The following is a 22,726-nucleotide window of genomic DNA, read 5'->3' as shown; positions in this document are numbered from 1 at the left end:
ATGCACGACTAGATGCCTAGATCCCCCGCTAAGGGCTACAAAATTACAGCCAGCGGCCATCAACTCTGTTTGCTCATCAAGTAATCATACACCAAGACCACGTACATTATGCGTATTATAACATGCTATGTACAATAGCATCACCAAAAATTAAAGGTACTTCTGAAATTGTAATGTTTAATCATTAAAGATTTTATCATTCAAATGATATTAAAAGCAAACAGAACTACCCTATGATCCAGTAATCACACTACCCAAAAAATAAAAAAACACTAATTCAAAGGGATACATGCACCCCTATGTTTATAGCAGCATTCTTTACAATAGCCAAGATATGGAAGCAGCCCAAGTGTCCATCAATAGACGGATGGATAAAGAAGATGTAGTGTATATACACACAATGGGATATTACTCAGCCACAAAAAAGAATGAAATCTTGCCATTTGCAACAACGTGGATAGAGCTAGACAGTATAACGGATCCTAAGTGAAATAAGTAGGTCGGAGAAAAGCAAATACCATACGATCTCCCTCGTGTGTGGAATTTAAGAAACAAACAAATGAGCACGGGAAAAAAAATAGAGAGGCACACAAGCCAAGAAACAGCCTGTTAATGACAGAGAACAAACTGAGGGTTACCAGAGAGGAGGGAGGTGGGGGAGGTTGGGGACTGAAAAGCACACTGATCATGATGAAAAAATTAATTAATTAAATGATGTAAAAAAAAATATTTGTGAGGGATAAAATTCGTAGCCTTACTTATTATTTAGAGATTCTTATTGTCTAAGCTTGAATTAAATACTTAAAAATGTCAAGGACTGGAAAGAATAAAGAGAAGTGGAATATATAAAAAAAAAAAGCATAAGCACTATTCCATGATCATCTATATAATTTTTTAACTTAGTTCCTCACTCCAAGTAAGCTAAGGAACCATTGTATGAGGTGACTTAAAATTCTACTGGGTTATTTAATTTATTAGAATCCCATTGTAATGGGAAGGCAGAGATGATTATTTCTATATGGATGGAACCTTGTTTGCATGTCCTTCCAACAATGCAGAGTTCCTTATAAAAAGGGAGCATGTTCTGGTAATCGCTGGATCTCTACTCCTGGCACAGATGTTAACATAAACAGTAATATTTAACATTTCCTAAGTGCTTTCCCTGCGCTATACATTGCTTTAAATACTTCATACATATTTTCATTTACTACTGTAGGAACAGGAGTCTTCTGGTCGCTGAACTTGGTACTATTTTATTCCCATATCAGAGAGAGGAAACTGAGGCACAGAGGGCAAGGAATTCTCAGACACACATACAATGAACGGCAAAACCAGGATTAGAAGCGAGGCAATCTCTTTAGAACCTTGCCTCTTTATGTAAATATTGATAAATGTTTGCTGATAAAACCACTGAAATAATAAACCCAGAGGCAATTTCTTTTAATTGGTGATATAAAATAAAATCATCGTTATTCCTGAACAACAGTATGATGATTTTCTTCCTATGTATATCTGAAAGGCAGTTCATTTGATGATCTCACCTTTTTCTTTTATTTCTGGATCATCTGTTTTTCTATTTGTTTCTGAAAAGTAAAGACAAAACAAAATAAGTATTGTGAAAGTCACCATTCATGATCTCAAAATGTTGGACCATATTTAAATGAATTCAAATAAATATAATTAAAAAAATATTTCTGGGCATAGAATTCCATTTTCCTAAACCCTGAATCCTTTACACATGAAATTTGTTAAAAATATTAAGATTAGACTCATGTGAATTACTTATAAAAGCCACCGGGCAGTAACCAGGTATGAGGCTAAGTATTCCTCATCTACAGGAAAGTGGCTGTGGGTCATCCCCACCAATTCTAAGTGCCTCCGTGGGTGTAAAGGCAAACTGGAGTGGAGAGAAGCCCGAATCAAAGCTTGTTCAATATTTATACTGTCTCCTAAAACCAGAAGACTACTTTATAACAGCCACCCTGTGCTTTAAAGAAGTGCTGCATGTCCCCCTCACTGGGGTGACAGCAGTCTCACTTCCTGAAGGACTTCACACATATGCAGGTGGACCACTAAAGCTGCCTGCACTGAGCCCAGGTGCTGAGGAGCTGAGAGATAGGCCAGACAGCCCACCTGTGTCAGCCTTTCACTAAGTTAACCACAATCATAGGGTCTCTCCCCTGAATGGGACTGAGTGCAGTGAAACTCACCCAGAACCTGGAACAGTCAAACAACATCCACCCTACATGGAAAACTACGGTGCATGACCTGACCATGCGCTTATAACCTCATCTCAGATCTAGCCTACTATTCCATAGAAGTTGGGGGTCTAGCTAATTTTCAAGGTAGACCAGTTGATTGTAGTTCCAGTAGGTTCTTATCTAGCTTTGGGTATTTCTAGGAACACATGTATAGGCATATATGTTGGGAGTCAGGATAGGGCAGAATTTGGGAGACAAAATCAGACTCAGTTCTTCCCCCATAGTAGACCAGGCTGTGGGGTCAGATCAGGGGTACAACCACAGAACACTCGATTTTTTTGCTCCCTAGTTTCCTCCATACATTCCTATCAAACATGGAATTTTTTGGAAGTGAAAACTAAATCTGAGGCAGGCTTCTGATACAAGAGGGGAGAGATTTTTATAGGGCAAGCATTTTCAAGACACCAGTTGAGAGGAAGGGAATGACCTCTGAATGCTGCAGTGTGCAGGCTCGGCCTAGCACATAGCACCTGCCCCCTGCCTCCTGCCACCCTACGGGGAGGTCTAGTTCCCTCTGTGCAAAGGAGGAAGCTGAGGCTGAGAAAGTCGAGTGCCCAAACTATCAAGGTCAGCAGTTTACATCATTCCAAAGCATATGATCTTCCCAAAGTGCCCTTCTCTACCATTCCAGAAAGAGAAATGGGAGATGGGGCCATTCAGGCTTTGCGTCCTGCAAAGAGTGAGTTTTATAAAGTTGACTGCCACACACTTCTTGCCAGTGCTGCAGGAGGAACATGAGATATTTAAAAACAAAAACGATAAAAGCCCGTCTAGATCTCTGTCGAATGTTCTAGAATTTCTGATCTTACTAACTATAACTTCCTTGATCAAAAAGTTAGGCACCACATCATTTCATAGGATGCACTCTCGTAGGCATCACGGACACAGGATTGAGGAAAAACATCGACAATCCTGGTCCTCAAGGAGTCCTTCCAGTGCTACCAGCAGGGCCTTTTCTGCTGTGGATGTGACCCAGCACATCCTCCAGGAATCCGTCGCCTGGCACAGGGCTGGTGTGATTTGAAAAGCCAAGCACAAAATGCAAGTTGCTAACCTGACTAAAGAAAACAGGTGGGTGCTAGTCATGAAGAGGAGTTTAGGGCTCTGCAAACATCTTCCCACCCCTAGGGGAGAAATAAGGAAGGAGGAGTGGTTTGAATGGGTCCCATTTTAAATAGGTGTGGGAGGCCCTGGCCAGGCATGCTCCCAGGAACAAGGGCCACCACCTTTCCTCCTCTTCCACAGCAGTATTTACGATAGGGCAATGAGCCTGACTGAAGAAGGTCCAACCCAAACTTCCCCAGCTCTGGGCAAAAGCTCTCTCTCACGCCCCCTTCTGTCCCTCACCTCATATCAACATGTGGACATCTGTGACTCGTGTCTGGATACGGGGAAATGAGCAGAGCAAGCATTTTGGCCCCTCAGTGGGTAAAGGTGTCTTCACAGAGATCCAGCTGCCCTCACTAGTATTCTGCACAGCTAATAGTAAAGTGTTACTCTGCTTTATTCTCTGTCTACACACTTCCCTGGGACACCCCATGTGGACCTCGCTGCACCCCAGAGGAAAAGGACTTACTGGATGCTTACCGGGTGCCAGGCATTGTTCTAAGCACTTATTGCAGATGATCCCACCAATCCCATCAACTCCATCCACCCTGGGAGATAGTTTTAATTTTATGGATAAGGAAACTAAGGCCTGGAGAGGCTTAGGAATCTTGCCAAAGGTCACAGAACAGGTAAGACTGATTTAGAAAGTATCCTCTGTAATTATACTTCAATCACACTCTGTATGGTCCAGTGACGGGCAGGCTCTAAGTTAAAGGGAGCCGTATGCTCAGCTCAATTCTGAAAATTACCCACGTCCAAGTTCACTTGTCACTCATACTTAGTGTTTACGCACTCATATCAAAGAAGAAAGCTGTGATGCAATCTCTAACTGTACTAACTTACTTCCCCCCACCCCCAGAATAAGGAAAACCTTACTAAAAAGAATGGGATCTTAATCATTCAAAAACTATCATACACCATTAAAGAAAATCACTTTTGTGAATTCAAATATCCTGAACTCTATGATGTTCCAGCTACTGCGCCTCTCTGCTTACTGCCCCATTCTCAGACCTCACGCACATCCAAAGCTAATTTCCATCCAGGCCTAGCTGTCCTCACCAGTGTCTCATCACACGGCACCTGAGACTCTCTAGGGCTCTGTTTCCCCGGCGCTGGCCCACTCAGCCGGCCACAGCTTCCCTGTCCACTTCTCTCTCTGCCAGTACTTCCTGAGGTTGGCCCTGCCACCAACACCTGGATGATTGCTTGTCTCCGACCTGCTCTCCCGCCTGCACTTCGGCCTCCCTCCGACTGTTTCCACCTTCCACCTGTTGCCCACGTGCTCACCGTGAAGGACCATAGCTGGCAGGTGTTTCGGCCTCTCTGACCCTCAGTTTCCTTATCTGCAAGCAGGGATAAGCCCCATCTGCTGGGAAAACACAAGTCCCTAACACACACAAAGCGCTTAGCAGAGGAAATGCAGTCAATAAAAGTGGGTCTGCTTATGCTGAGTGAGTCTGCAGTCTTTATTTTCATTGTTTCTTCTGGCCATGCTGGAGGAGAAAACAACACTTTCTGGAACCCGGAGGCTTCTCCCCTACTTGTCTAGTTCTCCTGGAGATCGAAAGAGAACTTGCGGTACCCTCTCCTGCCCTTCTACCTGCTCGGACTCTTTCGTCGTCTCAACTACGATGGAGTTCGTGTCCTCACGGTACAACGGTCATGGGGGAGCAGGAAGCTGTTAGGGGAGTGGGGCTTGCCTCACTAGGGAGTTCCCAAAACTTCTAGGTGCTCAACAAAAACCTACAAAGGATGGATGCGGGGTCTATTTCATTTTAATCTGCCCCCTGGCAATGTAGCATCAGAGTAAACGTTACACGAAATAAACATTACCTATTAGAAAAGGGTTCAGAAAGGGTTGAAGGTACACGTTTGTGATTTCAGTCATCAAAGAGACTGTAATATTCTAATATACTAGTTAAGTATAAAATGAACTGATGTTGTTATATAACAAAATAATGACAATATAGAGAAGAATTCTGCATTTTATTGCACTCAAATAACATTAAACAGAAGACATTTACATTATTTTTAGAAAATCCATTGATATTGCCCAGCTTGGCATGTATTCGTGAAGACAAGGCTCGTTGATTCGGATATTTGGAATTAGAAAGTATGTGAAGTTGACCACAGCATAATGAATCCTCAGTTTCCAGAGTTCTAGAGATGATTATATACGAAAGTCCAGCGAAATTTTATGCATTTATCAGTTCTGTGTCACTCCTAAGTTTCCCTAAAAAAATAAGGCTTTATAAAAAGTAGTGTTCTATAATTCACAATATGAATTAAGAGCTTTATTAGAATTTGAGTAGCAACTCTGTATTACCACTATCACAGCTTTAGAAAATTATTGCTTTTCTTAGTGACTCAATCTTCTGGATTTCACAACACACTGGGTCAGCATGCAAAACTCATTACATTGTAACTATGATCTATAATGATAAAAATATAAAATCTCTTTGATTGTAACCCTAAAAGCGGGGGGGGGGGAGAGTCATCTTATCTTAAAACAATGTTAACATAATCAAGAGCTATCCCTGACATGGAAATGAAATTACTTCTTATGGCTTTTTTTGTTTTTTTAACAGCTCACAGTCCTACCAAAATGATGTCACTACCTTCTTTTCTAACAAATGAGTATTTTCATCAAAGCAACTATTTCCGAGCCAAAATAAACCACATTAGAAGTAGAAGAAACTCTTCAAGGTAGAAAAGAAAAGGCTCATATGTTGCAAACAGCAGTAGGCAATGTGGCTCTATGTGCACTTCCCACACACCCTAAATCCACCCAGCTAGAGGCATCATTGTCTAGTGAGATCGCTGTGCCGTCTTTATAGTGTCGTGAGGGCATAACTTAATTTGCCAAAGGCAGAGCAACCTTAGGATGTGCACCAGAAATTTATACAGGTTTTCTAAGATTTAAACAAACACTGAAGGACAAAGCTATTATAGGATGACCCGAGGTGCCCAATGGCGTTTTTGCATGACAAAGCAGGCCATTCTTTTTGCCTATATCCTAGCAAGGAATTTTAATTGTTCCCCTTCGATTTGAAAAATAAATTAACACTTAAGACTTTCACCAAGATATTAAGTTTTTCTAATCAATGAGCTAACAGCTACGGGAACCTCAAAATGTGAGTTTTACCCTGAATAGTCAAAGCTAAGGCAGAAATGTCCTCTCAGGATATCAGTGCAGATATATACAACTCAACTCTTCACAGCTAGTGGTGACCGTTAGTAGTGTTCCTCAGAGTGCAGGCGCAAGGGCACTCCTCATGGCTTTGAGATCACACTTACGCAGTTCACACAGGTCAGTCCAACGGACGCAGGGGTCATTACTAGTCACATATGTATTAAAACCCTGCCAAGACAATTGCTGCTACATCGTCAATAGAATCGACTGTTACCTGAACAACACACATAAATGTAGTAAGATCGGAAGCTGGGCCACAAAAAGAAAGAGAAGAGAAAACCAAAAGATCCACTAATGCTATCGAGAACGGACATGCAGGAATGTAACATTACATGTAATTTCTGTTTCTAAAAAAAAAATACACTAAGATGCCAGTGGACTATGATCGACTGAAAACAGCTTTAGTGTTCATTCCCACAGATCTTGGTCTGCTCAGTAACTGCGTCACAAGATCTATCACAGCCACCTTGTGGAGCGCATGCTTAGGCTGGTCCTCCTGTGGTAGTGGGGGCAGTCTTTCTGAAGCTTTAAGTATCTGCAAAAATAAGGGGAAATCTAAATTAAAGGACCAACCAGACACAGACTGTGACACTGCTTCATTTTCATTCTACTTTAGAAGAAAAAAAAAAACCCGCGGACAGAAGTAAATGCTTTTTATGTGCTGCTGTTGTTTTTAAGGGCAACTCGTTAAATAGTGATTAGCCACCCAGAGACGTCCCTGGGAATTACTTGCAAAGCGCTGATGAAAATTTAAGCTTCTTAGAGCATCTGAGAATTACAACTAAATTTAAGAATTTCAATCTTTTGAGAAATGCAAGCATTAACTCTCTTTCTCCCATCAGTGTTTTCACCGTATTAATGAGAAATGTAATAGAGGAAAAAAAAAATCTAGCATGGTATTTGAAAAACAAATATAGGAAGGATTTTCAAGGAGCAACTGGATACTGTAGTTGCAGTTAAAATACATTAATATAATCGTATGTCAGTTTTTAATGTTACTGACAATATAAATGATCGGGTAAAAAAAAAGTATTAAGTCATCTTGTCCTATTTTTTGCAATTACTTTCTCATTCCAAACTGTAGTATCTGGTTGATTTTACCATCACAGCATTATATCTGTTACAATTCGAGTAGAAAAGAAGATTGTGCACTTAAAGGCCAAATTTTGATAGAATTTTTAAATCTGGATTATGATCCTTCCTTCCTCCCTTCCTATCTATAATCTACCTACGTGTGTGTGTGTGTGTGTGTGTGTGTATCCAGAAATTTTTATATAAGTGGATTTGGTGCTAATGTGAGGTAACTAGAAATCATATGTACACTTTCACAAATCCAACAGAAATATATATACAAAAGACACGTACAAGATTATTCATAGAAGCTTTCTTCGTAACAGTCACAAACCGGAAACGTTCGTAATAGCTATCATTGTAGAATGGGTTTTTTTTAATGCAGTGTATTTATAGTAAATGGCAATGAATAAAAGCCAATACTATACATTACAAAGTAGATGAAACTCAGACACGATGTTGAGCCACAAAAAATAGTCACCAAAAATGTCTCTCTGTATTTGTGCGTGTTTACTTCTGGCTTTGTTTTATTAAATTCAAGAGCAAGCAAACCAATCCATGGTGACAGATCAGCACAGTCACTTACTGTTGGGGGCATGTGACTGGGCGGGAGGAGGGAGAGATTTCTGGAGTGCTGGAAGCATTCTGACTAGTGGGTGCAGGAACGGATCGCACGCGCAAGTTCCTTAAGCTGCACGCTCAACAAGCGAGCATGTCTGTGTGCGTTAATTACAGAAAATGTTTTTACGAATGCGTTTGACTCTAGGTTCTCTCTTAGAATTTATCAGTTAGCTAGACAGTGAGAGGAACGAGCATTTCTGTAACCTGTGCCATCAAATATACCTGAGTTTGTAAGAAGCTGTTTACAAATTTGAAGGACCCAAATATATACTCCTTAGTATTTAAAGACGACTCTACTCAGAAGTGGTTCACTGATGTGCAAACCCAGTATGTCCGAAATTGGCCCAGTCACCTCCTCTGCTACTCTCCATTTCCTCCTGCCTCCAATAGGTCCATGAAGGGCTGATTATTCATTCATTCAGGTCAGGAACACAGAAATCGTCCTCGACTCTTCCCTTCAATCGGCCCTCTCTCCCCCAAACTGCTTCCAATCCCAATCGCATGAGTCGACCCTGCCAGCCCTTGCACCACAGCCGAAGCGCCTACTGTCTGCAGCTCGGCTCAGTACCTCTGCCCCTTCCTAGTCTCCACCTCCTCACTGCACTCATCTTTTCACACCTGGATTTGATCATGTGATGCCTCCTGCCACCTTTAGGCCCAGATGCAAATTAAAAAAAATCATATATGAGGGGCGCCTGGGTGGCACAGTCATTAAGCGTCTGCCTTCGGCTCAGGGCGTGATCCCGGCATTATGGGATCGAGCCCCGCATCGGGCTCCTCCGCTGGGAGCCTGCTTCTTCCTCTCACACTCCCCCTGCTTGTGTTCCCTCTCTCGCTGGCTGTCTCTCTCTCTCTCTCATGAATAAATAAAATCATTAAAAAAAAAAATCATATATGAGACACTCCAGGAAGTGACGCCTGCCTATTTTTCCACTTGTCTTCTTACACCTTTACATGACCACTGTCCTGGTCCTTGTTCCACAAGCACTTGCTTCCTCTGCCCCCCACCTGCCAGCTCCTGTCACTCCTCACAGCACCTCAAAACTCAGCTCTGGCACGATGACACAGGGGAGGTCTATCTGACTCCACACCCTTGCTCCCAAAGTTGGGTTTGTTATCCCTCCTCCTCTGTGCTGCCCTGGATACCCCTCTGGGGAATTAATGACATCACAGTGGTTGTTGTACTCAGCTGTACGCCCCATAGGACTGTGACCCACCATGGGGCAGGCACTCTATTATTGTTCGAGTATCTTCTTTGCCCAGGGCAAACCTGTGTCTCTGTACTTGCTCCATCCGTACTTCTTGCCCAACCGATGAAATCTGTGACAGTAACCTTCGTATTAGGTGCTTATTCACATAAACGAAGACCCCTAGTGAGGCCAGACTCAGGCTGGCCAGGTGCCTTAGAGATCATGTTAGGAAATGCCGGCTGACAGGGGAGGCATGAGAGAAGTTCGCACAGGTGCCGCAGAGCGAAACCGTCACCACTGATAGGCCGGTCCATGGTGGCTGAGCTACAAATGTCATCTCCACTTTCAGAGAGATGGGAGCAGCAGAAACACGAATGCTCACATGTCTCCATCTTGAATAATATGATTGTCACCACAAAACATAACATTAACTTCTTTTTTTTTTTGGCATGGTATGACAAAAAAAAAATTGTTACTGGAACCAGTTAGTGAAACAGCCTTAACGTACTGTTTGGCAGGATATTTTACTTGGATGAATTTCATAAGTGATTCCTTCATAAATGCGTCAATTTGTGCTATGCATATTTATTCTGTCATATTGCCAGAATCACACGCTATATGATTTCAAGTAAAAATCTGGGTTTGGGGGCACCTGGGTGGCTCAGTTAGTTAAGTGCCTGCCTTCAGCTCAGGTTATGACCCCAGGGTCCTGGGATCGAGTCCCACATTGGGCTCCCTGCTCAGTGGGGAGCCTGCTTCTCCCTCTCCCACTCTGCGTATTGCTCTGCCTACTTGTGCTCGCTCTCTCTGTCAAAAAAATTAGTAAAATCTTGAAAAAAAAAAAACAAAAAGGTAAAAACCTACTAAAGGAGCATGGATTGCAAAAACAACTTTTAAAAAAAATCTGGTATTCAAAATAATTGACTTCTAGTATCAGAATGATCAATTCTTAGGACTGACTTTTTACATCCTTGTCAAGAGCAAAGCACTTGTCAATTTACAAATATAAACAAGAGATGACAAAATTCAAGCTACTGGACAACTTACTTCTCTACCCTTCCACACTTCTGGGTCCTAGCTGAAGTACTAACATATATGAGGAGAAAGATGCTGAATAAAATGACATCTCTAGGGGCGCCTGGGTGGCACAGCGGTTAAGCGTCTGCCTTCGGCTCAGGGCGTGATCCCGGCGTGATGGGATCGAGCCCCACATCAGGCTCCTCTGCTATGAGCCTGCTTCTTCCTCTCCCACTCCCCCTGCTTGTGCTCCCTCTCTCGCTGGCTGTCTCTATCTCTGTCGAATAAATAAATAAAATCTTTAAAAAAAAAAAATGACATCTCTAGTTTCACCACATCGAGACAGCTCTCAGAACTCATCAGCCCTCAGGGCTTCCCTAAGAAAACTCTAGAGCACAGAGGCCCAGAGTGTGAACCCTGGAGCCGGCGTGCAAGGGGCAGCCGCCCTTCTGCCACCCGCCAGCTGTCAGACTGGCTTTGTTGTGTTTCAGTTTTCTCATCTGTAAAATGGAGATAGCAGCATGTCTAGCTCTTAGGCAACTGGAAATCTTAAATGAGTTAATTCATGTAATGTGCTTAGAAGAGCTCCTACATAATGCTTAATGCTTACTAAGGGTTCGCATTCATGGGCCCTAGCGTGGGGCTCAATACAACAGTGAATTAAGACAGTTCCTGCCCTGTGGGCTTATAGCACACCAATAAATATATTACTGTAAACTTTAACAAGCAATATTAAGACAGTATAACCTAGTCTTAGAATGATCGGGGAAGGCAAAGTAATCATCGTTAAGATTCCAAGGGCCAGAAAAAAGACTAACAGCTAGCATGCTGCAGAGGTCCTCCAGTAAAGTTTCCCCCGAGTAACGGATTTTAAAGACTGAAAGGTAAGGAGCATTGCAAAGTAGGGAGACAGGCCCCATCATCAGTGTTCCTGCAGTTTCTGTAATCACACAGATAACTAAGCACTTACAAGAGCGGTCAGCTTACTGTACAAAAAGATCATGAATACAGAGAGTTTCAATGATTATTCTTTTTAAGACTGAATAAGAGAGGTTGCAATATAAAGTAAGACTATGAAAATAATGGGAAATAAGCAAAGCAAGCGCAGTCATTAAAAATAACTATTTCTAACTCTTGGCTTTATAGTCTCTTCTGGCAAGGTCGCACTGTAACCGGGCAGCTGGTCAATCAAATTTTTATGACACCAAATTACAGGTTACAACTTCCGGAGCAGGTCTTTCAGGGCTTAACTTCTCTCGATCCACCTCGAAGACCAGGCTAATTAATTACTAAACAAAAATAGCCACAGTCACCATTTATGGGGAGCTTGTTACACGTCACTGAGTATGCATATTAATCAAATCTTCATTTTCATGTGCTTCGGTTGTTAAATACCTCATCTAAAAACACATCTTCTTCCAGCACCCCAACCACTGGGTATTTTATATTAATGTTGCAAGGAAATTCTTGCGCTTGGCTTATAAAATATGGAAATAAAAGCACAGAAATTTCAGGCCAGAAAACAGTATGACTTTTTATGCCTCCGCTAAAGTCAGGTCAGTATTAAAAAATATGAACTGTAACCAGAAAAAAGTCAATGTTGTAAAAACTCATTATTTTTAAAAATACTTATAAGACCATTTCTTCAAAGTACTTGACAGTAATCTAAGTGCTAATTTGGCAACGTGCTCTGCTTCCTCAAGGCAGAAGCGAGGCCCTCCGAGAAGCGCCACTCAACAATAAAGAAGAAATTACAAAGGCAGGACAGAAATATCAGCTCTCCCTGCTCTGTGCACCTTCCCTAAACACAAAATACATGTGCCTGCACAGTATTCATCATGTAAAAGACCAAATTCTCCGTGGGTGTCTAGTCTCATTCACAATATAATAACAACAACTCCGTTCTCTTAAGCGTTTGCACAGATGACTAGAAATGTACATGGTATGACAACCGCCAAAACCTAAAATATCCCAACGTGAAATAAGCAAAACTGAGCTAGGGTATATAACTAAAAATATGCTTTGATTACAAAAGTTATTTTTTCCTTGAAATTTATTATTCAATAGATTTTGGCAGTTATAATTATTTCTACCAAAATCAATATGAGTAATGCACATCGTTGCTACAAAATTCACATTAAGCATGATGTAAAAAATACGAGCAAAAATTCAACCAGTAAGTGACACAAAAAGAAAGAAAACGGAAATAAAACACAGAAGCAAGAGGAAATACACTTGGGATGGAGGTACTGGCAATTTCCCTTCTCACAAAGCATGTTTTTCCCATTATGAGAACAGGCCTGTACATTAATTTCTGATTGCACGTGGAGTTAATGTCACCTCTAAAATGCCATCTAAAAGCACAGGCCTTGCCCGAAATGATGTCCCCATTGTCTAAATTCACTGCTGATGAGAGGCACATGTGGCAGAGAGGCGGGAAAAGTACAGAAATGGATTAACTCAGTTGGCTGGAAAGAAAGACTTCGGGTACTAACAAGGCCTAGGCAGCCAGCTGGGATTGCCCAGAGCACTGACGTGCCCTCACGGAAATGGGGAACGGCAAAGAAGAGTAAAGTCACAACATTATGCACTATTAAACGTTCATCTTAAGGCAATTCTGATTCCATCATCAATTAGCCTATCAATTTAAAAAAAAAAGGAAAACCCCCCAGCTAACTACTACCACCACCACCACCACCATCTATAATGGCAAAATCATATGGTACCCTGACCATTAATACGTCTCACATTCTAGCTCAACGAACGTGTACTAAACTGAATCGGACGCGTATTTGCCTTCACTTTGGCTCAACTGATCAAAACACAGACAATTTTCTCTTCAAAGTTAGGTATTAATTAATTAATTAAGGATTAATTAATCCTTCTCTCAGGACTCTTACTCTTCACAGACTGATTTCACACAGCTACTGTGCATATCAACAGTACATTTTAAATTAAACAGAAAAGGAAAGGGCAAAGGGCATCTAACAAACTGTCGTACCTGGTGGCACTTCCTGCTGTTCTTCTGCAGGGGGCACGTGTACTTCTAAAACAAATAACAGAATGACAATCCATCACACACTGCTGACCAGTGTTTTTAAACCACAGATTGCATTTAAGTTACGGTGATTATTTTTACAGACATTTTTGAGATTAGCGTGCAATGATCACAAAAACATTAGGTTTTCACACTATTACAACAAAGAAGAATTAGCTATAACTTCGCAAAATGTCGTATGCTTGTCAAGGGTTGTGTAAAATAGGCTTTAGACGTTACCTGCCTAACTGACTAACTGCAAAACTCGCTGCCTGGGCAAAGGAGACATGAGCTAAAACCCAGGTCTGCACCACAATTTTGCATCAGACTTGATAAGAAAGCTGAGGAAAGATGTTTAAAATTATCTTGTTAAAAAGTTTTTAATACATAATCCTAATTGTAACATGAACGAAACGACACAAAAGAAATTGAAAGAGAGCTCTTAAAGTAAATTATTATCCTCAATAAAGTTTCTGAAAAATAATATTCAAGGTAACATATTCTAATTTGGCCATATTCCAGCCAAAAATACGGAGATGACTTTTTTAACATCTTGCCTTTTTCCCTGGCCACTTCAACCCATTTGCAACTAAAGAGATGGTAGACCTTATCACATAATGGTACGATAATATACTGATCTGATTCACTCTATCAAATTACATCACATATTAAGATCTTGGTATCTCACAACCCACTGAACATTACCTTAATCTAGAGATAAGATTTTATCAGCTTTCCTTTTGCTCCTAAAGACTTGGAACAGACTCTGGTCAAAAGGAAGAATTTTTATAGAATTTTCTACAACTCATATTATTTATGTAGCTATTGTACTCATTTTTCTTCTTACATTAGTTTGCTTCTAATTTTAAGAATAATACATACCCAAATGGAAGATCTGGAAATATTTTTTACATAAAAGGAAAAAGGGGAAAAAAAATCTCACCTATTCCCAATGACCACAATTAATATTTTGGCATATTTCGTTGTTTTAGTGGCAGTTCTGTGAGCATTTACCAGCTTTCTCTGTTGTGACTGGCTTGTTAAGGTTTGCCTACTGATTTCTTCTTAGTAAGTTAAGAGATCTACTGGCCCTGTATCACCTTTACCAATATTTTTTTCTCAGAATTTCTTTTACGTGCCAATTTAGGTTTGAAAAACTTGTGTGCATCATAAAGTATTAATCACTTTATTATTTCCATCACTGGCGTTATACTAAGAAAGCCTTATTATTATTGCAAGATAAATTAAATTTTCAACTAATTGTATTCTGAAAAAGTGTACATTTAACAAACTACCTGGAATTTATTTTGGCAATGATGTAACGAGAGGATTTTTTAAAAGGAAATAGCAAACTACTTATATCAGCACAGACTGCTCTTCTTTACTCCAGGACTTTTTAAACCCACTTCAGTATGGATTTCAACTCCCACCTTCACGAGGATGGCCCCCAAACACATCAGTCTCAAGGTCTCGCCCGCCTAGCTCATATCATTTGCACATATAACCTCCTACTTGATACCTCCACCTGGGAATTTCGCATCATTCCCAAACTCAAAATATATAATATGGAGCACTGGTTTTCTCCCCTCAACCAGTTTCCTTTATATCCTAGTTTCCTTCTTGGTAAATGGCTCCATCATCTGACAGTTACTCAAACTAAACCAAATTTCCCCTTTCTCTTTCCTTCACAACCACCAGAAAGTTCCATCAGTTGTAATTCAAAACTGTATCTCTAATTCAAAACCTTCCCCTCCATTTCCACTGTCATGACATCACTCCAGGCCACCATGATCACTTCCTGGGTTGGTACCCATCATTTCCTAACAGGGTGGTCCCTGCCTCCATTCTTGCTCCATCCAATCCATTTTCTAACGAGGAGTGCAAGTGATTCTTTAAAATAAGTCAGATTACGCCATATCTCATTTAAGTATTTTTCCCAGATTCCTACGGCACCTGAAATATAATCCAAATTCCTTACTAGGTCCTCCAAGTTCACAACTGATCTGTCACCCGAATCTTTAATGCTTAAGCCAACTGAAGTTTAGTTCTCTGTCGCCTGTAACAGAAAGTAACCTTACTGACACAAATGGGGAAGAAAAGAGGGTTTAGGCACAGGGTTGATACAGCCTACCCTGTACTTTTGAATAGATCACCCTAATTGCATCATGACAGATGGATTCGAAGTGGACACGTATCTCGCTGAGAAGATGGGCTAGAAGGCTACCACTGTTGTCCAGGAAGGTAATGACAGCTGAACTAGATCACTAGAGCCACGAGAAAAATGGATTTGAGAAATGGTTTGGAAGCCCATTCAACAGGACTTGGGATTAGCTGCAGAGACGGAGGGAATGTCATTGATGACACTCGCATTTCTGGTGTGGGAATCCAAGTATATATTGATGCATCAAGCCAAGTCAAGGAAGAGGGGGAAAGAGAAGGTTAGAGGGCATGTGAAGATGATGAGTTCCTTCCCACTGACCACTCAGGCTCCAAACACAGGAGCACAGAAACTACAAGCGGGGCTAAAGATGCACAGAGCCCCACTGCCCCCCAGAAAGCATTCCATGAGCAGTCTCTGCTATGTCCTCCACTGGCTTATCGAAATGACTGAGAAGTCTTTGGAAAAACTACTTTGAACACAGGAAAGTCAGGGCCAAGATGCATATTGTAATGTTTTGTCTCTTATAAAAAACAATATATGTGGGATGGATTGGATGAAGTTCTTCCTGGGATGTAGGTTTTCCATTTTCTGATTCTGACTGAACAAAAAACAGACTCGGCTATATTCTTCATAGAGAACTGAGTAATAGGAGTTAGGAGAAAATCTGAACGCTATCCAGCCTGCTACGTGGAGATGAATTTGCGTGTACGCAGTGGTCTCACAGCAGCGTGTAGAGGTCTCTGCCAGCAGCTAAGCAGAGCAATTCTGGTATCCCCACATTCCCTCCACCCCTCCCTATCTTCTCCCATTTCAGTCAGCTGTACTATTAAATATTCTGCCTAACCAAGCTCAAAAGCAGTAACATTTAATCTGAAAACTGACAATCAGTGGCTCATAAATGAATTCTAAGAGTAATTTTAAGAGCAAAGGCCCTATTACATGTTCCCTGTGGCAACTTCCTGCCGGTAAAGCCCGTGGACCCCAGAGTCTACTACAGGCCCCAAGTCTGGGTTGAACACCAGCTTAGCCACACACACACACAAAAGCACAATGATATCGTCCTACCTCCTCTTCAGTGTCCACTGTGAGGAACAATCGAAAAACGTACACGAAAGAACTTTGCAGACCGCTAGGGTCTCCGTAACTCTACATACTGTCAAAGCATCACCATGGAATACATGCGACAATTTTTTAGAAACAATCCCTTCACTTTCAAAAAATAGTCTGTCCAGCTGAATAAAACATAAAGAATCCAACTTTCAAGCCATCTCTGCCCAAGGCTAACCCCTGTTTGACAGAACCACCCCCTAGTTAGAAGAGCCTCGCCATAACCAGTTATTTACTATTGGACTATCCCGGTTTTATCTCTGTTATTGCACTTTTCATAATCTGCAGTTACTTTATCATATTTGACCACAAGAATGCCAATCCCAAGGAAACCAGAAACCCTATCCGTCGTCTCCCCTCTCGCCCTCCTAGCCCGGTGCACCCCATAGACAGCAAAGTGTCCAATATCTATCTGTTGAATACATGATTGCCATTATAATACAGAAAGTAAAACTATCTCTATAAAATTAACTCACCTTCTAAAATTATGTTTGACTCTTCCACAGCATTATCTAAAAAAAAACCAAACACATTTTTACATTAATTCATACCAGATTCCTAAATTAACTTATCTCTACTAAGGTAACTAAATTTGGCTCTTTCTGGACTGGGGGCTTCTTATGGAGACTCGTAAGTATTTATATTAGCATATCAATTTTAATTCCTACATTATATTAATGAATACATCAAATAGGCTGACATCATCCCTGATGACATAAAACTTGCACCATAAGTAGGGAACAAGTATATTGACAACATGCAATCACTTCCTTGGAGACTTGAAAATGTCTTGTATTTCTTACTTACATCTGTCTTTGTCCCACAAGTTATCTGCGTTTTAGTAAACACAAGGGGAGTGGGGCTGACTTGCAGGAAATACCCGTTTAGAGAAAAAGCTTACCTGAACTTTCTAGCCCTTCATTTTCCGATGGTTCATATACTAGAAAATACACAGAAAAAAGAATCCCTTAAGACTACATAGCTCTCACTGTGACGCAACACTGGCTGTATGGTTTCATGAACAGAGACAATGTCCAATCCATCCTTGAACCCCTGGGGCTTAGTCTCTGGGAAGCGGCAGGCTACAGAGTAGGGTGGGGAAGAGTCCCCATGCACAGATTCAAAATCCAAGTCGACCACCTTTTAGCCATAGGAGATGGGCAATTAAAAATGTATTCTTCATGTAAAATAGGGGAGATTGAGGTTCTTCCCCAATCACTTGTTACCCAGATCCAACATCTGTTTACTCCCTGGTGGCACTGAATTTCCCTTTTCTATTTTTTCACGTCTACACGGGAGGATTCTGAACTTTCCCCAGGCAGACTCTCTATTTGCTTGGGGAACAACTCTCAGATCTTCCACCTGGGGGCAAACCGTCCTGGTGCCCGGCCCGCAGAGCGAGGGTGCAGCTGGCAGGCCCTGAGCTTACCGCCCCACCCTTGGCCCAGCGCCCAGCGTGTCTCCTCTTGTTTACTTGCACAGGGCTCAGTGGCTTTCTGCTCTGCTGCAAAGGAGGCTCCGGGCTCTTCTCTCAGGCTCGGCAGGGTCACAGCTTTCTCAGTCAACCCAATCCCAGCTTTTTCCATTCTCCAAAATGCCTCAAATTTTCTGGTTCGCTTAAGAGCAAGCTTTCGTATTTTCCTAGCACAGTTATCAAGGTATTCTTTGTGATCATTTAATAAAGAAAAATTTTTGGGCACCTACTATGTTTCAGATATTATTCTCAGTGCTGGGTAGAGTAAGGGACAATTTTTCATCCATCATCTTCTGTCCTTCTGGTGGTACTGGTAAGACAGAGGAGCAGCGAGTGTTTGCTCACTCTGTCACTCTGAACCGTGCTGTATTTAAACATGCTCGTCTCTACCAACTTAAAGGGAAGAAAAAGCCCTTTCTTGAGGCTGCTTCCCCCTGCCCCACCTCTCCCCTCTATTTCACCATCTCTTGTCTTCAGAGTCACTCACATTTGCTGTCTCACCCCTTGCTTCCTTCCCCAACCACGGCCATCTGTCTTGTGGCCCTGACTCATCCCTGCCAAGGCTCCTCGGAGACTACCTCGTTCCATCTAATGGACGAGTTCCACCTCACCGAGTTCGATCTCTCAGCAGCTCCTTCCTTCTCAAACACTTCAGCGTGACCGTGTTCTCCTTTTATTCCTTCCTTTCTCCTTCTCAACCGTCTTCATCACATGTCCTAGTCCTACCAGGCATGAAATGTTGGCTTTCATCAAAGGCCAGCCACAGAGCCTCCCATCCCACTACACTGTCCTCCCTCCATAAGTGATCTCGGCCTTTGGCTTCAATTATCTTGTATAGACTCAGGACTCCCAAACTCACAGCCACGAATGAGAGGTCACTGCTGAGATCCAAGCACCACCAATCGGCTTATTACATATCCTCCTGGGTGTCTCGACACCCACTGTCAACGGGACGCACGGCCTCTTGGCCTGTTCCTGTTTTCCAGTCCCGCCTGTCTTAGGAAAAAGCACGACCATCCATCAAGGGCACGAGCCGGAACGGTGGATGGGGCTCCTGACCCCAGCTCTACGCACACATCACGCCCTGTCCATTTTATCTCCTTACATTTCTCAGCTTGTCCGCGTCCCTTCACTGCCAGCACCCTGGTTTAGACTGCTTTAGCTCTGTCCACCTTCATCTGTGTCCACCGAAAATGGCTCCTGCCAAGGTCGTACTAGATCCGCTGCATGTGTTCAGTGCTCATCTATCCTGGGTCCTTAGCGGCACGGGACACTGCTGAACATCCCTTTCCTGAAACTCACCTCCTCTGACCCCTCTTTTGGCAGAGATGGGACTCAGGGCAAGATCAGTTTGGGATAACGGGACTAAACTACCTGGTCTCCCCATATCCACTCTTGCGTCTCTCCAGTCTGTTTGCTACACGTCAGACCGATCAATCTTTACAAAATGCATATCTGATTTTGTTGTGCCTTGAACAATGCCCTGAGGGTAGATGAGCATCCCTGACTAGCTCTAGGCATCCGTGGACCCCACACATAGTGCAATCTCAGCCCAGATTAGACTGCCAGCACTCCGCATACATCTTCCCACCTCAGAGGCTTCTTACAACACTCCCCCCACCTTCCCCTTGCCTTGTCAATGGCTCTAATCTTCACCTCCAACTTCAAGGAAGCCTTCCCTGGTCCACAAACTAGGTAGGTCTCTTCACTATATGCTCTTGTTACACACCGTCCTTGTTCTCACCAACACTTAGCGGAATTGCCAGTAAACACTAAATTGAAGTTGTTTCTGTAATTTCTCCCCCCCCCCACTAAAATGTAAGGTCCATGGGAATATGGACCATGTGTGTGTCCCTCATTAGAACTGCCCCAGTCCTGTTTTAGATATAAAAGTTAATACATATGCAGGATGTGAATAAATCAATCAGATAGTAAGACAGTACTGTCATTTCCTAGGTACATCCAACGTAGGCTTGATGCTTTCTAGATTTTTAATGCAGAAAGCTGGCTCCCTCCATACCTTTAATAAGCCACATGTTTTCCAGGGTCTAGATGTAGGGAGTTTAATACAGAATGTATTCTGTTCTCCTATGGAAAAATGGTTTTGTTTTCACCCTACTTACAGTTTCACTTACATATGTTCACTTGGTTTCCCTAGTCTGGTTCTTGAATGCCACAAAGGTATCTTGTTAGAACACAGTGAATAATCCTACTAATAATTCCATTAAATCCCTTTTGTTTGAAAAAGTTTAGGTTCTATAGCAAGGTAATCTAAAGTATCTCAAAATCTTGTGATCCAAAGTGTCTCAAATCTTGATGACCCCTTAGGTCGTATTTATTACTCTTTTTTTAACATGTTAAATTGTACTTATTCTGATATTCTGCCTATGAAAACACATTTATTTTTACAACATCTTTTTTAACACAGTATCTAATTTTACACTTCTTTCAAGTGTGATTTTAAAGTTCTCTGGATCTGGTCTGCAAACCGCCCTGCAAACATGTTCTTCCTGGCATATTTAGACAAACACTACAATGAGTGGCAGAAATGAGAGAAGTGTCTCAAGTCTCATCTCCACATGTAACTTTCCATTTCCAAATTCCTATTTTCTTTAAATTTGAAACTGAAAAGAAAATCCAGATCACAGTGGCCAAGTTATTTAATTTCTTATAAAAATATTAGTTCTTAAAGACAGAATCCAGGATTCTTCTATTGGTGTCATTCCTATCCCATTAGAAGTAGCCACCGTGACTGGTCATCTTAGTAGGACCTTAAATCTTAAATACAGATGCTTAATAATTCAACACATCAGGTTTATACACAGCCGCTCCTAATTTTCTTCAACTGAGAACCACCAACTATCATGACGCCATACATTTCTTGACGGTAGGGAAGTCATAGTATCCATCTTTGAATGTCAAGCCTCCAAACCATCCGGCGCATAGAAAATCCCCCATATTTGACTCAAGCACCGTACATTTCTCGTCCTTCTTGCATCACACATGAAGTCATGCTCATTTGACTTCTTTCCTTTTACAGTCATCCGTGAAGGTGGCAGAATAAAAATGACCATTACACCATTGGCTTTCTCATTTCTTAGTCATATTAACTTATGCAAATCACTTACATTCTCTGAACCTTTGTTTCTTTCATCTGGGAAGTCACAAAAATAGACTCTACTTCATGGGGTTTAATAAAACAGCCTGGGGAGTGCTTGGGCAACAAACAGAGCTATAATTGCCTAAACCTGACTCTAGTGCCACTCATGTCAAAAACAGGCCCAAACTCTTTTCTTTATGCCACTTGTAAGCCTGCAGTGAAAGTCTTTTGTACCTTTCCTCATGCTAGTAGATCCATCACCTTTAAGAGTGGGATTACTTTGTAGAAGAAACTAGACTAGTTCAACTCTGACTAGTTTTATATGCTCCAGACATATGTTAGTCAAAAGAGAACGAAGACTATAAAGTAATGAGATAAGTTTTCGTGAATAATTTTTAACTGCTTCCGAAGGCAACTCGCAAAGAATTTAAGAAATGTAGTCAATGGCAGAAGGTAAATAATCTCCCCAAGTGAATTCTTTGAAAACTCCCATTCAGTTGGAGATTTTAAGTTATGATATTTGAAGCTTAAATATCCTCTATACTCTAAAAACTATGAGTAGATTTTAAAACAAGGGGATGGCTTAAGGTTAAGAAGCATTTTCAAACCTGGTTCATCATAGTCTTGGTATGTAAGGTCATCTGCAAGAAAGAGAATAAAACTCAGTATTAAATGGGTCATTCTGTAAAACTGCTTCGCTAAAAAACACAACTTAATCTCAAATACAGAATTCTATTCCTTTAAATATCAGTGCCTACAGTCAGCGATAAGTGCCTTTTGCCCAAAAACAACTAGACAAAAGGACGAGTAAATTATTTTCATAAAAATTCCTCAAACTGGCATAAAGTAAGATATGCAAAAGTCGCATTCAAGATTAATACCCTGTTCTGTCGTGGTGCCAGTGTAGACGAGCTAAAATATGAAAGCCTGATATTCTTTTCATAATCTAATCTTGTTACAAAGCAAAAAGACTTATATTAGGTGTTAAGATTACTTCTTTGACTCCTTTGAAAGAAAAATCACGTTAACATAGCATTACAACTATAAAGCCGTGAGTAATGTTTACAATCTAATGAAAATATTTATCCAGTACCTGCTTCATGGTACCTTCTTTCATCATCACCTACTACTGGCTCCATGGAATCTAAAGAGAAAAAACAGACACCCTGTCAAACATGAAAAAACCAAACACATTACTAGATGCCATTCTCAAGTATTTACAAATTAATTCCAATCTTCACAACTGGGTAAGATAGATATTATCACTCTCATTAATACAATTTAGGCCGAATACAGTTTCATAATTTGCTCTCTAGGTCACAAAGACAGGAAGGAGCAGAACCAGTGAGACTCCACTATGCCATACTGCCTCGTCAATTTCCAAATC

At 41.4% G+C, this 22,726-nt stretch overlaps 1 protein-coding gene across 6 annotated transcripts in view; it reads right to left on the bottom strand.

The window, feature by feature from the left end:
- The window catches only part of ASPH (aspartate beta-hydroxylase), a 211,767-nt gene that overhangs the window by 112,275 nt on the left and 76,766 nt on the right, over positions 1 to 22,726 (bottom strand). For 5 of the 6 annotated variants that reach the window (XM_045789028.2, XM_087864869.1, XM_045789031.2 and 2 more), the window contains 6 exons: positions 22,433 to 22,483; positions 21,948 to 21,980; positions 17,667 to 17,705; positions 17,242 to 17,277; positions 13,462 to 13,506; positions 1,542 to 1,583 (listed from right to left, as the gene is read on the bottom strand). In XM_045789028.2, the coding sequence (XP_045644984.2) occupies positions 1,542 to 1,583; positions 13,462 to 13,506; positions 17,242 to 17,277; positions 17,667 to 17,705; positions 21,948 to 21,980; positions 22,433 to 22,483 (246 nt within the window). The remainder of the gene's footprint in view (positions 1 to 1,541; positions 1,584 to 13,461; positions 13,507 to 17,241; positions 17,278 to 17,666; positions 17,706 to 21,947; positions 21,981 to 22,432; positions 22,484 to 22,726) is intronic. The other variant, XM_087864867.1, reaches the window with a different exon arrangement.

The sequence above is a fragment of the Ursus americanus genome, chromosome 9, assembly GCF_024610735.1.
Source record: "Ursus americanus isolate L20-20 chromosome 9, mUrsAme1.1.p, whole genome shotgun sequence".
Lineage (NCBI taxonomy): Eukaryota > Metazoa > Chordata > Mammalia > Carnivora > Ursidae > Ursus > Ursus americanus.
The sequence above is the reverse complement of the archived record's forward strand: the minus strand, read 5'-3'. Positions and strand labels throughout refer to the sequence as shown.